The sequence below is a fragment of the Molothrus ater genome, chromosome 7, assembly GCF_012460135.2.
Source record: "Molothrus ater isolate BHLD 08-10-18 breed brown headed cowbird chromosome 7, BPBGC_Mater_1.1, whole genome shotgun sequence".
NCBI classification, from domain to species: Eukaryota; Metazoa; Chordata; class Aves; order Passeriformes; family Icteridae; genus Molothrus; species Molothrus ater.
Window position 1 is genome coordinate 34,351,633 of NC_050484.2, and position 14,744 is coordinate 34,366,376.

A 14,744-nucleotide genomic window follows, 5' to 3' on the forward strand; every position below is an offset into this window, starting at 1 on the left:
GAGGGAGGGGGGGAAGAACGGTTCACCAGCTAGCATTAATGCAAGTTTTAATTATATAGCCATAATACCACTTTCCCCTCTGAGAAAGGTTGGGTTAGATTACATGGTGCAAAAGGAAATTGCAGAAAATAATAACTTCAAACCAGCCTCACTCGTGCGAATTTGTAAGAATTTGGTAGCGTTCTCCTCGCTCGCATTTTCAGGACAGACACATTCATCCAGTTGCTAGGAAAACCAAATAATGAAAACATAGCTGGGATTTAGCAAGTTCCACTGGGAATTACCTATGATAGAGGGCAGGGCTGCACTTCCTCAGAACATGCTCCTGCTGTAAAAATTCACAAACCTGGCATTCATACAGGCATCTGTCGCTTGCTCTAATGCCAGTTCATAGTATACATACAAACATCTGCTTCCATGCACAAAGGGATACAGAACGCTTGACAGGTCTGTGTTAGCAGGGTTCGCAATGCCAGTTCTTTATGCAAAAACCCTAATGCTTCCCGTCAAGCCATTAGAAGTGATACAATCAGCCCAGGCCCCATTAAGCCATCAGTGTCCACCTGTGATAAAGATGGCCATTTGTTTTCTTAAAGCCCACTTAATGTCTGCTTAACTCAATTTGTCAGGAAATGTAGAACAATTTCCTCACAGCCTGAAATTTGGTAGTGGTTCAAAGTCAAAAGGCCAGGTCTAGTCTTATTCAAATGATATAATGAACAGTCTTCAAATCTAAATCTCCCTTGGGGAGATGCTGTTTACTTTTTTTTTTTAATGTTAGAAGAAAAAGAAAAAAAAAGGAAAGAGAAAATGTATGCTTTTCTTTGATTACTAAAAATATTGAATCCTTTTAACCCCTTCATATGGGTCAGCTGAGAAATGAACTTCCTTGCTTCCTTCTTTTGCTGGAGGTTAATATACTAAAGGTTAGGCAGAGCAGAGCAAAAATGAATATGCAAAAATTATTTCCAGCATATCTTAAAAGTCTCTTTTTAAGCATAGAAATTTAGAGTTTAAACACCTAAAAGATATCTCCAGTTTTTGCTCTTCCTGGGATCTCTGCTGGCACACGGACAAGGGGCCCAATCCCTCCTCTTGATGGCAATGCCAAGGGTGCAGGGAGGAAAGTCAGAGTGCATTTGACATCTTTGGTGGGAATTTTGCCTGGGGAAAACAGACAACAGCTGAATAAATGTGATATGGCCCCGACTTTGTGATTGTTCTGGGACAGTTCCTATGCAGCATCCTAATTTTCGAGTAAGGTGATATCTGAGAAATGCTTTGCCACCTCAGCCCCGTGCATACTTCCATCCTGCTGCAGGTTTGTTCATTCTCAAATCACTGTCCAGCCTCAGGTTCCCAATGACACAGAAGTCTGGAGATGGATGGGTGAGGATCAGAGGGATGCCAATGCAAACTCATCTTCAGTGGGGGCCAGAGGAGGCTGTGGAGGAGAGGGGAGTGGGAATTTCAGGAGCTGGCAGTGATGTCCTGTCATGTTTCCACCACTTCACCAAAAAAAAAAAAAAAATAGTGACGGTCCACTGCTGTTGTAGGGCAGACCACCACTGTGAAATCACCTCTACAGCCAAAAATAAAAAAGAGGGAGCAAAATACCTACATATAGAATTAGCAAGATTCTTGACTTTAAAGACATGTATATTCACACACTGATAGGTTCAAGAAATTCAATTAAATTATAAATTGGATGGGTGTATGCTGGTTTTGCCTTTGAAGACATTTTTCTTGGAAGTGTGAGCAACTATTTGTGTTTGGAAAGGAGTGCAGGTCAAGCATGGCAGCGCAGCCTCTCTTCTGGCTTTAACTGCTGTTGGGGAGGTACGTTACAGCCTCGAGTTGTGCATTTGCAGAGAAAATATCACCCCGTCCAGATGCTCAAGTCTGCTCTTTCTGCTCAGAAAACCCCGCACGAGGCTCTCACAGTGCATGAAAAACCAGGAAAAGAGCTCGGCACGTTTTCCCTTTGCACGGTAGAACTCAGAGGTGAAACACAATCATTTCAGCCTGGATCAGACTATCCTTTAGCAAAGTCCTAAGTCTAATTAACCCCCAAAATCGACTGACAAGGTTCATTCCTCTCCGCTGCTGCCTAACTGGTTGTATGTACGCTGGGCATGCAGGACCTAAGTCAGATGCTGCTTTGTTATAATTAGGGCTGCAAATTTTGTTTTCTGTTTGGTACTTGCTGTTACATATTGCATGTAATGTATGGCACTGTTAAGGGAAAAAAATTGGAGTCAAAGTGCCTGGAAAGTTAGGTCTGCTCTGTAGCACTGTGAGATTGTTGACATCTGCCGAGGTTGGAGAGCTCAGTAAGCAGGAAATGGGGTGTCACTCTGAGTGGTAGTTTACCATTATCCTGGCATCCTAATGAAGTGTCTGCAGTGCACAGAGCTTCTGGATGGCATCTTAACGCACGGCTAAGCAAAAGCACTTCTCTCCTTGTCACTGTCATCCATCTGCCTGCACCCTACTGTAGCCAATGGGATGGAACCATGCTACAATGTGCTATAAGCCATTTAGAGTTGCACATTGTATAATCAGTCCCATCAAATATGTAAAAAATGACTATTATTGGTTATTTCCCTCAAACTCTGGCACCTGGAGTTCGATACATTAAAGTTTAACTTTTCTAAGTGCTGTTTCTTCCCATTAATTCCACATATATTTTTGTTAAATGGGATTGAGTTGCAAACTCATTGTCTTGGGTCTTGCTAGTGGATCACAAAAGTTGTATGAATATTCATTGCAAATTCCACTTTATATTACACAGGATGAATTTATCAATTGCCCAGATAGAGCGGTTTCAACAATTCTCATTTTCTTTTTCAGCAACTAATTCTGAGGCATGAATAAAAAGTAGATCAATTCGGATCACAAATTGCTTATTTTCTTTATAGCTAATATTAGTTAGTTTCAACACTTCTTATAGATTTTTTTTTTTAAAAACCAAGAAAATATTTTACAATATGTCTGCAATAGAGGATTGCCATAGTGAACGGCGAGTGATTAAAATTGGGACTTTTATGTTGCATGCTGTAACATTAAAATATCCTGACATTAAAAGTTGTATGAATAAGTGATTTATCTATTAATACATTAACACCTGTGTATCTTAGCCAGCATGACTGCCAGAATATGAAGACTTACCAAACAAAAGCAGAGTTTTGGGCAGTTGATGTGTTTAAAAAAAAAAAAAAATTAAGCCAACAGTGTGCTCTCTTTTAAGCAAGTTTTCGTTCCCTGATAACACCAAAGCCATCAAGGACCGGGGTTAAGCATTGTGTGACAAAGCAAGCTTCTAAAATGGGCAAGAGCGAGATGAATTGGCTAAGTCGGGTGTTTATTTATACAAACAAGAGGGCAGAACATAATTTAGTTGCATCAGGAATTTTTCACAGACATTAAAACTATAGCAAACATAACAGCAGGGATGCTTGCACAGCAGCACAGTGGGGAAGCTCACAGAGCGTCTGCCCACACTCCGGCTGGCTGTAGCCAGCGCCATAAGTCTCACAATTTCATTAGCACTCGAAAATCCACCTAAACCACCCCGTTCCGATTAAAAAATATATAAAAAGAATGAAATAAACAACCCCCCAAAAAAATAAAAACCAAAAAAAAAAGCCCCAGACAAGACCAGTCTTTCTCTCGGCAGCTGAATCAGTTGAGAATTGTTGGAAAAACTCTTGGCAGGCAGATTTTGCTGTAGCAACAGTGTGTGACGTTTTAACCACAGCAGAAATCTTATCCAAAATAACAGAACAAGGTGAGAAGAGCCTGTAAGAAAATCAGGGAAAACCATGCCTAAAAAGCCAACAACAACAAAAGGTGGCAGATCAATAGTTTGATATTTTATGCAGGATCATAAATCACTGGGTTTTTTTCAGCAGTTCAGCCGTGAGGCTCGAAAGCATAAAAAGAAAGCATGGCTTGTGATAAAATTAGGCATTAATGTGAAGCATAAATGCCATTTAACATTAAACATGCACAAGCCACTGAAATGCCTGGAAAAAGGGAAATGGGTGCTATAGTAAAACTATACAAAGTAAATCAGACGTGAATAATGCAGCAGGTCTGAGGAGGGTCACGGGTCAGACCCCAGTACCTTACAAAATAATGAATGCACGTCAGGTTAGAGACATCCATCCCTTCCTAGCCAACGTGAGTTATTGGAGATAAACCCTGGACTTCCTGTTCTGAAACAAAGTGGCTTGTTGTAAACATCTATGTCCATTTAAAATTAATGATTAAAAGAAACATTCGGTGGGATTCTCTTAAGTATTCTTTATGGGCACAAGTGCTAAAGGTTACTTTCTTCATTCATTTTTACCCAGCCACTGTTAATGTTAGAGACACGTCATGTTTTCTTCTGTGCCCAAATGTTTATCCAAAGCTCATTTACAAAAGGGCTTATATAATAGTAAGAGGGGTTTTTTCAATGCATTCTTCATTTAGATATAAACAAGAGAGCATCCCCACGGTTTTGCTCTGTTAAAGGGAGCCAGCCCTATTTTTAAAGAGAGTAACCCAAATTCTAAATATATTTTCTATGATTCTTTTACACGGTGAAACCATCTGTGATTCACTTCAGAGTATCCTGATCTGCTGAAATTATCCCCTATGTCTCCCAAAATTTCCCCAGAAAATGCAAAGAGGATTAACCTTCCTCTCATTCTTTATTTGATATATGTGATTATGATGACTTTCCCTTCCAAAATTTTCATGGGGAAAAGAGAGTCTAACTTTCCAAAAAGATTTTTTTCCCCTCAGATTTTCACCAATTCTTACAATAAAAAGAATGTAATTAAAACCAATATTGTTTATTTTTATCACAATTGCTCTGCTTCCTTTTCTAGACTTAGCTGGAGAATTTAACAGCTGTTCAGAGTGTTTTCCTTCCTTTTCACCCTGCACTGCTGGGCTTCATGATACAGCACAGGGAAAGGGGATAACTTTTTCCCCACCTATTTTTAAAAACCCATGTTTAAGGATTTTCTCCCTGCACTTGTTCAAGGTAAAGAGAAAAACAAAAAAAAAAAAAATCTTTCTACTCAGGGATCTGAAAGGGAAAAATTGCTAGGAATGTAGAATGGAAGGCATTACAGAAATAAAGCAAATACATAGGTATTGCAAATGAAACATAAGATCTTGCATCTGATCTGTTAAATATTCCATCAACAAGGTCAAGAGTAAAGACAAGCCCAGCCACAAAAACTGAAGTGAGAGTAAGCTTTAATAAAAAAAATGAACAGTTTATCCTGTTCAGCTTCTCAAGTGGAAAAACAAATTCTTTTATACTAGAGAAAAATCAAGCGTGTATAGAGCATTTAAAAAAACCCACCAATATCAACCATTTTAATGAAAGAATACCCAATATTTTCATGGAACTATAAAAGGGAGCAAGACTAAGTGTTATGGCAAAAAGCCTGGGCTCAGCAGCTTTGTGTGGGAAATGGTGAAATGTGACTGTGATTTATAATGAGAAAAGGTATCTACAACATACAATTTTCTACCTAGCTGCAAATAATAATTCATAGTGATGTCCCTTCCAGATAAAATACCTTTGCAATGTAGGACTCATGTGGTAAAATGATCATGATAAATGTCAGACCAGTGCAGGTAACGGCTTTACAAACCATTAAGATTAGCTGGCTCTTTTTTTTTGATGATAACAGTAACCATGCTGTGACTCTATGTGGTAATAATATCTCAGTACTGATAAATGCCAGAGCCAGGCAGAGGTGTTTATCATTCCCAGTTCAGAAATGCTGACTAAAGTTACCACATGTTGCCTGGTTTTTCTTCTTTTACAATAGACTAACAATTAACAAAAAGGCTGATGCGCAACATAATTTTATGCAAAATTTCTATGGCTTTTGTGCTTTATTGCCTACCTAAATATCCCCTATGTTCCAATACTGATGACTTTGATACAGTAAGCCCTAAAGCAAAGCTTTTTATCCTTGCCATGCTCTCAATAAATAATTTTTTTTATAAATTAATATTGGGGGAGGGCTATTTTAGCACTTTTACAAATACACCTCACAAAGAATTGCAGCCTCTGTGAGCAGCAGAGGGTGCAGGGATGTGGTTCCCTATCTGTGTTAATCAACACAGAGCAGAAACACTTCCGTCAAGAGAACACGATAAAGTTTCACTGTACAACACTTCCCTGTAAATGTTCTGCAACAGACAAAGAGTGAGCCCTTCCTTCCACTGTGCTTATCCCTGCCTCAGTGTCTCAGTTCCACTCAAGACCAGGGAATTATCAGGAAAAAACAAAACAAAACAAAACAAAACAAAAACCAAACCAGAATTAAAAATTAAACTACTTGAGAAACTTTATCTGTGGAGTTGCAGGAGAGGCAAGGCAGCCCAAATATAAATATAAATAACTATAGCTATAACTAAAACTATAACTGTAACTATAAATATAAATATAAATATAAATATAAATATAAATATAATATAATATAAATATAAATATAAATATAAATAAAATATGTAATTATAAATAATATAAATTACATATATATATAGGTAATATAAATATAACTAATCTAGTGAGACCATAGCATGTCTTGTGATGGCACAGCATGTCCAGAAAAGGGCAATGGGACTGGGGAAGGGGCTTGGGCTCAAGTCTGATGAGGAGCAGCTGAGGGAGCTGGATGTGTTTAGCCTGGGGAAAAGGAGATTCAGGAGGGACCTTAGTCCCCCTCTGCAACAAGCTGACAGGAGGTTGCAGCAAGGTAGAGGTTGGTCTCTTCTCCCAGGTAACAAGTCACAGATTGAAAGGAAATGGCCTCAGATAGCGCCAGGAGAGGTTTAGGTTGGGAATTAGGAAAAATTTCTTCATTAAAAGGATTTATAAGCATTGGAACAGAGCAGTGGGTGAGTCCCCATCCCTGAAGGGATTTAAAAGCCATGTGGATGCATCACTCAAGGACATGGTTTGGTGGTGGACTTGGCAGTGCTGTGGTAAAGGTTGGACTTGGATCATGGAGGACTTTTCAAAACCAAATGATTCTGTAATTTTTTTTGTGCACACCAAGCAGCACAAATAAACAGCCCAGAGAATTTTAACTTCCTTCCTATAACAAATTAACTTCTCCAAATTTCATATCATTTTCATTTGTAGCTTCAGACCTATTTCCACTGGGCAGTTCACCCAGAGAACAAAACTGAACAGTAGTAATGGCTTGTGGCAGAAAACATCCAGGGATGACTGCACTGCAAGGCTGAGGGAGGTTTTGCTGTTCAGAAGTTAAGGCTTTTTGCAGGTCAAACCAAAACAAGAGAGAAATACACAGAAAGTGTGCTCTTCATTTGTGTTTAACTTCATTATCACTATTGTCAATTGTTTGACTTCCTATAGAATAAGTCCATAAGAAAGTTTGGGTTTTTTTACTGGAAACTAATACCTATGCACCGCCCACTTTTAGGTCTTTGTCTTCCATGTCTACATGATTGTTAAAATTAAAAACAATTTCAGTATAAACATCTATATCTGTGGGTATGAAGTATTAATCTCAGCAGGAACTAGCAACACATGCTGAGGAAAGAATATTATCCTAGTAATGTTAATTTTTAAATTAAGCTTGATTGCAGGAAAATTTTAACATGAAACTTTTTTTTGGTGAAACCTTTAAATCAAGTCACTAATCACCACGTATGCTTATGCAGCACCTACTGCAACTGGGATTTAATCCTGATTGAGATCTCTGAGTGCTAGGGTAATATGAATATTAAAGAGGAACATATACGAAGAATGATAGGTGATAATTAAATCATAGATGATAAGATCAGAAAAGTGTTCTCAGGTTATCTAGGGCATGTAACATGCAAGATGTTTTCCCTACGTCAGACCTACTGGTACCTTATCTAATCTGTTCCTAAATGTAAGAAGAACAGTTGTACATGACTTTGCTTTAGTTGCAACATCTTAGACAAATCGATGAAAATATCAGCCAAACCTTTCCCACAAAACTATGAATTATGGTAAAACAGGAAGGCATACCTTAGCAGAAATGGCAGAACTGTTCTTATCACCCCAAAGAAGAGATTAAAGTCCTTTGTGCTGCATTCTTTATTACTAATTTTAAGTTTGAAACACTTTTTTTTTTCTTGCATAAATTCCAGTTGTGGGGTATTAAGTATGAGAAAATAGCTACAGTGGAATAGATTTTTGAAATAATTTTTTACAAGGTTGGACCATTAAAAACAGTAGTAAATTTTATGTTTCCAAATATGATGGGGTGGTAAAGACAGATTCATAAATATACTGGATTTAATTATGATGAATAAAAAAGGACAACAAGAATTACATAGAAAGTGCACCTATCACAAAAGCTGCATCACTGGGCAAATATAATTCCAGAGGATAATTCCATTTAAAATGTGTGTCTCTTACTTCTTGGAGGTACATTATCTAAGGAAGATGGTCTATCAGTCTAATAAAAAAACTTGAAAGTAAAAAAAAAATTTTCCGTAAACCAGAAAATACTTTCTTAAGATTAACAGATAATTTTTAATCTTTGTAAACTACTTTTGTTCTCTGTTAAGGTGAAAGAAGGTATGAAATATTCTGGTTTTAACCATGTATTCATGATGACTTTTCTTGTAAGGTAGCAGCTATGGCACTGTGCAAAGCCATGTCCAAAGGTGGCACTCAAATGGTTATTTTCATTTTTTTTTTCCTTTAGAAATCCAAGACAACGCCACTCGCATCAAATGCATAAGAAGCCTGGTAAAGAAGCTCCCTAGACCCAACTATGACACGATGAAAATCCTGTTTGAGCATCTACAGAAGTAAGTAGAACCGTGGTACTGACAAATCAGTAATTTCAAAAAAAAGGAATCGGTATGTGTTGTCCTAATCCTATTGGAAGAGTCATCCAAAATACCAAAGATAATTACATTATTTGGCAAAACTAAGCATTTATTTATGGTATCTATGTCTATCCTATTCCTGCACAAGAAATCAAGATGTCTAAGCAAAATCCCAAATTTTAACTCGAGTAGAAAGTAGGACAATTCTGTTTCCTTCAATGCAGCTAAAACCATTGGGATTACCACGTTACAGGTGCATTGAACTGGGCAAATGCAACATGTTCCAGATTGCATTCACCCAGTTTGATGGAATTTCTCCAGGAATGGCCTTTTGGATGGTCATGTTTTCAACACTGAGGTCCCTGCTCTTCAATCACCTGTACTGTCCATGTGCTGTGTTGAGGTCAGACACAACCTCACTCAAGAAAATATAGCAAGTGCTCTTGTCCCTCACAAGGAGCTTGGGACAACACAGAACACCTAAGAAATGCTGAGGAAATATTTGGAAGGGCACCTTTGCTCTCCTAATGTTGCTGAGATACCACAGAGGCAGAAAAACAACCCTGTGAGGTTGTCCCTCATCATTACCCTGGGGTTTCCACACTCATTGTGCTGCGTCTGCAAGAGACATCAACCCAAAAAATCAACCTAGGGTGTTACATTCACCTCAGGTTTTCTTCTTGTGCTTCATGGCATTAACAGCAAAGGTGTCCGTAGCTGACATGGCTCACTCAGACACCCACCAGAGCTTTTGACCTGCAGGATGGCCAGGGAGGCCTCAGGGTAGGGATGTGGGAAGGGCAGGGTCCTGTGATCCTGTTCCTCCTTGCTGTTGGCACTGCCAGTGCTGTTTTCTACAGTCATTTTTTCAGCCAAACTACCCCTAAAACTGAAGGGACATGAGGTTCTGGGCCCCATCAAGGCACAGAGGAGTATTTCATCCCAGGAACGATGTACTGACCCCAGTGAGGGAGTGATAAAGGCTCCAAATCAAAGACCACTCTGAGCTTATAATGAATGATGCCTTTATAGCAATCATTTCTTGGCATGTGCATGTAAGAGATGTAGATCCTTTATCTTGTTTTGCAGCTTCCAGCTGAAATGGCAAAATGAAGTTCATATAGCTGTGGGAATGTCCCCATTTCCTTTAAGCATGGAAGGATTTTAAGCAGTCCATAAAATGACTGAGTTTGGCCTTGCAGAAAAACAGTTTCCTGTGTGTTCATTTGATGCACTGTGTGCACACATTCTCTCCTTCAGCAGGTTATCTAGAGAAGGATGATAATTTATTGCTGGCAATGGAAGAATAATAAGGGAAATTATTTCCTGGGAAGAACATGAGTGCAAGGAGTGGGTACACGCTGTCAGCACAGATATGCCATCTACGAAATTTACTGCACTCTGTGTGGCATTGATCTTAACCTGAAAAAGTTTTGTTGCCGTGTCTTAGGGGAGAGATATCAGGTATACACAATAAGTCTTTGATCTCATAGTTAAATCACTTGATTGAGACTCGGGAGACGTGGGTTCAGTTCTTGGCTTTGACCGGATGTTCTGGGTGACCTTGGGTAAATCATTTAATCTCCCTGTGCCTTGGTTCCTTGTTTACAAAATGATGATAATACTTCCTTTGTCTGCCTTGGCTTTTTAGAGCATAATCTATTTGGGACAGCAATTGTTTCCTGCTGTGGATGTGTAGAATAACTGGCGAAACTGGACCCACATTGCTGGTATTTTTGGAGAAAAGAAAACAAAAGGAAAAATAAAACTGCTAAAATAGAGGAAATAACACACCAATAGTTCCTAAAGCAGAGGTACACCGAGGCAACACAGTGGCACAGAGTGATGGAAGGCAGGAAGACGTGACACTGGAGCCATTTGGGGGTTTAAGCATTAGGGAAGCAATTGTCTGAGTCTCTCTGAAGAAGGTCAATCTTCTTCTCTGCCTCAAACACATCCTCAGGAAAAGATAGGGCTATCCCATGAGCTTTGCTCCATTGATATGGAAGCAACAGTAAAATAGATATGGAAAACACAAAAATATCCCCCCAAAAACTAAAACCTTCTCTTGAACTTGCTGATGCTAAAGACAGGGGTCAGTCTGAATGATCTCATGGCTCCATAAATGAGAATGAAGTAGTGTACTTATATTTTCAGTAAGGATATGATGCTTATATTATGCAAATACAGACAATGCATGTTTGTTTGAATCAGTCTAGGAAACATGACTAGTTTGCAGAGGTTACAAAATGTAGAGTTATATTAATTTGGGGGACACTCTTCAGAAGAGAAGTGTCAATGTCCCTCAGCATGGACTTGCACCACTCCCTTTGATCACAGGCCTTTTTCAGGGCAAATTACAGGAGTTTCAAAAGTTTCTGGTTAGTTAGAAAAATAACTAAAGTGGCTTTATTTGAGGCATATTACTGCAGTTTCTGTATTTGCTGGTTGAGATGGGTGTTCTTGCCCAGAGTTGAACTGGTCTTGAAGGGTTTCTGATGGGGAGAAGATGAGGGATTTCAGCTGTGCTGGTTCCATGGCATTCCCCCTCTTTCTTCTACCTTTCTCCTACTCCTTTCTTTCCTGTCAGACAGACAGAACAGGGCTATGCAGACCTGGACCATGGGGCTGTCCAAGCCTGTGACTTCTGTTCAGCATGTGAGAGCATCTGTCTCACTGACACTCAGCACGAGAATCCAACCTTTGCCTTATCCTAAGCCATTCTGCAGCAATCCAGTCTGCAGGAGCAGGTCGAGATCCAGCAGAAATAACAGTGAGAAATGCACTTCAGAAGGGTCCTCCTTAGAAACCCAGACAAAGCAGGTGATGAGAGAGTCTGTGAGAAAGGCCTGGCAGCAGGGATTAACTCCTGTGCCATATATCTCTCTACAACCAAGCTCTCTGAAGCTGCAAGAAGTCACAGTGCAGTGTATGCAGCCCACAGGAGGTAGATTAAAAGCAAAGTTGTGTCTGCAGTACCTGTTCTTTCAAGTTTTTTTTGCATTTGATAGGAAACACCACAACCTGCTGACATTCCTGTTCATCTTTCCATGAAATCTACTTAAAAGCAAAATAGACAAAATATGGAGCTGAACAGACATATCACATAGCTCTGTCAGTCTAATTCCATAAGGAATTCCATTATGACTCATGCTGGAAATAATTGAGCACAACTACTATTAGGCTATTCATACTTCTTCCCAAAGATGAGCAAACCAAACAAATAGACATTTCACAGGAAAGAAACAACAAAAACCCAACCTGAGTAGAGATTTTCCTGAATAAAGAGGTACAGAAAACAGCCTGTTCTACTCTAACACGTTTAGAGAATATTTGCTTGCTCTGTACAGCCCATATATTTCTGCCCCATACACCAGATCCACAGATCTCCTCTTTCCTCTTCCTTACTCACATCTGACTTTTACTCCCAAACAAAGTGAGCCAATCACAGGTACCAGCTAAAACTGATGCACCTTTCTGGTCCCAGTTTTTGGGTGCACACAAGACATCAAATGATGCAGAAACCTTGCTTTGTCTCTCTGCACAAACATGAACTGAGCACAACGCATCCCTATCTGAGAAACCATTATATATGTACCAAATAATTTACTCACAGAATTGTAATACAAGTTAGGCAGAAGGAGAATCTCACTCTATGCATTTTATGACCTGCTTTCACCACAACATCTTGAGGTGGCTGTTACACACCCATTGGGAAACTGAGGCACGAGAAGTTTAAATGACTTAAAGTCTCAGCATAAACCAGCAACACAATTTAAAAACCTGGATGGGATTTTTTTTTTTTATTTGCACAGAAGCTTCTCCAGTGACTACAAACCTTCTCATTTCTCCCTCATCAAAATGCAGCAGGGAGGAGGAACACCCTGGCTGTGTCCTCAGCGCTGCGCTCCGAGCTGGCGAGGGCGGACGCCGCTCTCCTGCAGGAGCTGTGTGCCTGCGTTACACAGCACTGTGCCTGAGCTCATGAGCTGTGCTTATTAATGTTAAATTAATGAATCTCAGCCTGCTCTGCTTATTAGGTTGAGCTCCGTGCCACCACGAGGCAGCTCTGCGACTCCCAGACCCGAGCTGTGTCACATCTGACCGGGCTGGAGCGCAGGGCAGCCAAGCTCCGGTCTGGCTGTACCCATCCGTGTGGACACCCCTGCAAGGGGAGGTGTTAGGGACAAAAATCCCTCTCCTCGCTCCTGATTTCCTTGCACAAAGGCAGGATAATGTGTGTTATTTACAAAACTATAAAAGGGATGTTGAAATAATTAAAGGGGAAGGCAGGGGCCAGCTCCCATCCCTGTGCCTTACGTGGAAGCGCAGAACCCAGATGCCCAACTGTGGAAGATATTCTTCCAGCAGCAGCATCTGCCTCCTTGGCAGCCACTTCAGGCAAGTTGTCTGGGGAGCTCTGCAGTTGCCTCTTGGTTTATCACGTGGATCTGTTAATGTGCCCTATCTGGCTGGCTTGTCCAGGCAGGAGCTGATTTGTTTTAATTCACCTTTGAATCCAAGAAACTCCATTTATTTTGCTCCATTTTTCCCACACTCTACATAGCAGGGCAAGTAATTTTCAGATGCCATCCAAGCTTTCTGCCCTTTCAGAGGGAGAATGATGATTTTCTTCCTGATCGTCTTCCCCCTCTGCCCAAATTCTTCATTCTTACTATTAATTGTTTGCATTGATTTTCACTGGGAAGTTGCTCCTCATCAAGGGTAGAACTATATATCTAAGAAAAACCCACCGATATTAATATATGATCTAACAAAAGTCACAGGTATTAATCTTCAGCTGTTTTGACAAAAAAAAAACCAAATTCCCCCCCTGTTCATAGGTCTGTGAACAGGAAAAAAAAAATCCAATCTTTACAAACAGTGGAGAGGAATAATGCCCCCACCTCAAACCTGACAACCGTTGGCAGCAACATTCTGAAAGGCCAAGGTTTTTCCAAACTATATACAACTAAGCAGACTTGTTTCTACCTATTAAAAAGTAAGGAGAAAAAGAAAATGAAAAAATAAATTAAAAGGAAAATAAAGCAGAGCCATGTAAAGCCAGCAGCCCACAGTAGCCTGCACACCAGGACAAAATGACAATGTGATGACAAATCCAGCAGCAGTACCCAGAATTCTGAGGGAAAACAAGAAAATTAAGTTAAAGTACAGCATATAATAATGCTGTATGGCATGCCTGGAAACTTTTTTTTTCCCTCCAAAGTTGGTGGAGGAAAGATGTAACAAACATATGTGATTTTCACTTGCTAAACTACGTGTCATATCAGCAGTTTTCAGGCAGGCTCATGTAATAAATGTAGGCTCAGGAGAGCCCTTTTCTCACACAGCAAAAGAACAGATTACGCTGAGAACTGTGCAAGTTTTCTTTTAAGAAAAATAATAATAATAATAATAAAGGTAAAAGATACTGAAAACTAAAAACAATCCCCAAAATGGAATTACTATACAAAAAAAAAATCTCTTTGGGAAACTTTAGTGAACCTGTAGAAGACCTACAACCCAAAAAGTGGAATGGGCACTTAAGTTTTCCCTCAGGAAAAATGCCCAAATTTTGAAAGATACAGAAGCCCTTAAATGAAAACACAAGAAAGACTATTTGTTGAAATTATTTCCTGAATCAAGAACTTTCTTTATAATCAGGCAACTCATGAGCAGGTTTTGGTTTTCAGCCATAGGACAGCAGCAGGGAGGAAAGTTTAACTATGCTCCTGCAAGCTTTGGGGGAGCAGCTACTGGAAATGTGAGGAGGAGAAACAACCTCCTGCAGGAGGGCAGACCAGTTACCTAAAAAACTCAGGTATACCTCACTGGCATTTTAGCATTTTTATGAAATGATGTAACCATCTTTTAACTTGAGAAGGACA

The 14,744-nt window shown here is 39.7% G+C and overlaps 1 protein-coding gene across 1 annotated transcript in view; it reads left to right on the forward strand.

Annotated features, from left to right (window-relative positions):
* Positions 1-14,744, forward strand: part of ARHGAP15 (Rho GTPase activating protein 15) — a 320,720-nt gene that overhangs the window by 288,534 nt on the left and 17,442 nt on the right. Inside the window, exon 13 of the mRNA XM_054515336.1 lies at positions 8,730-8,835. Coding sequence (XP_054371311.1) covers positions 8,730-8,835 — 106 coding nt within the window. The remainder of the gene's footprint in view (positions 1-8,729; positions 8,836-14,744) is intronic.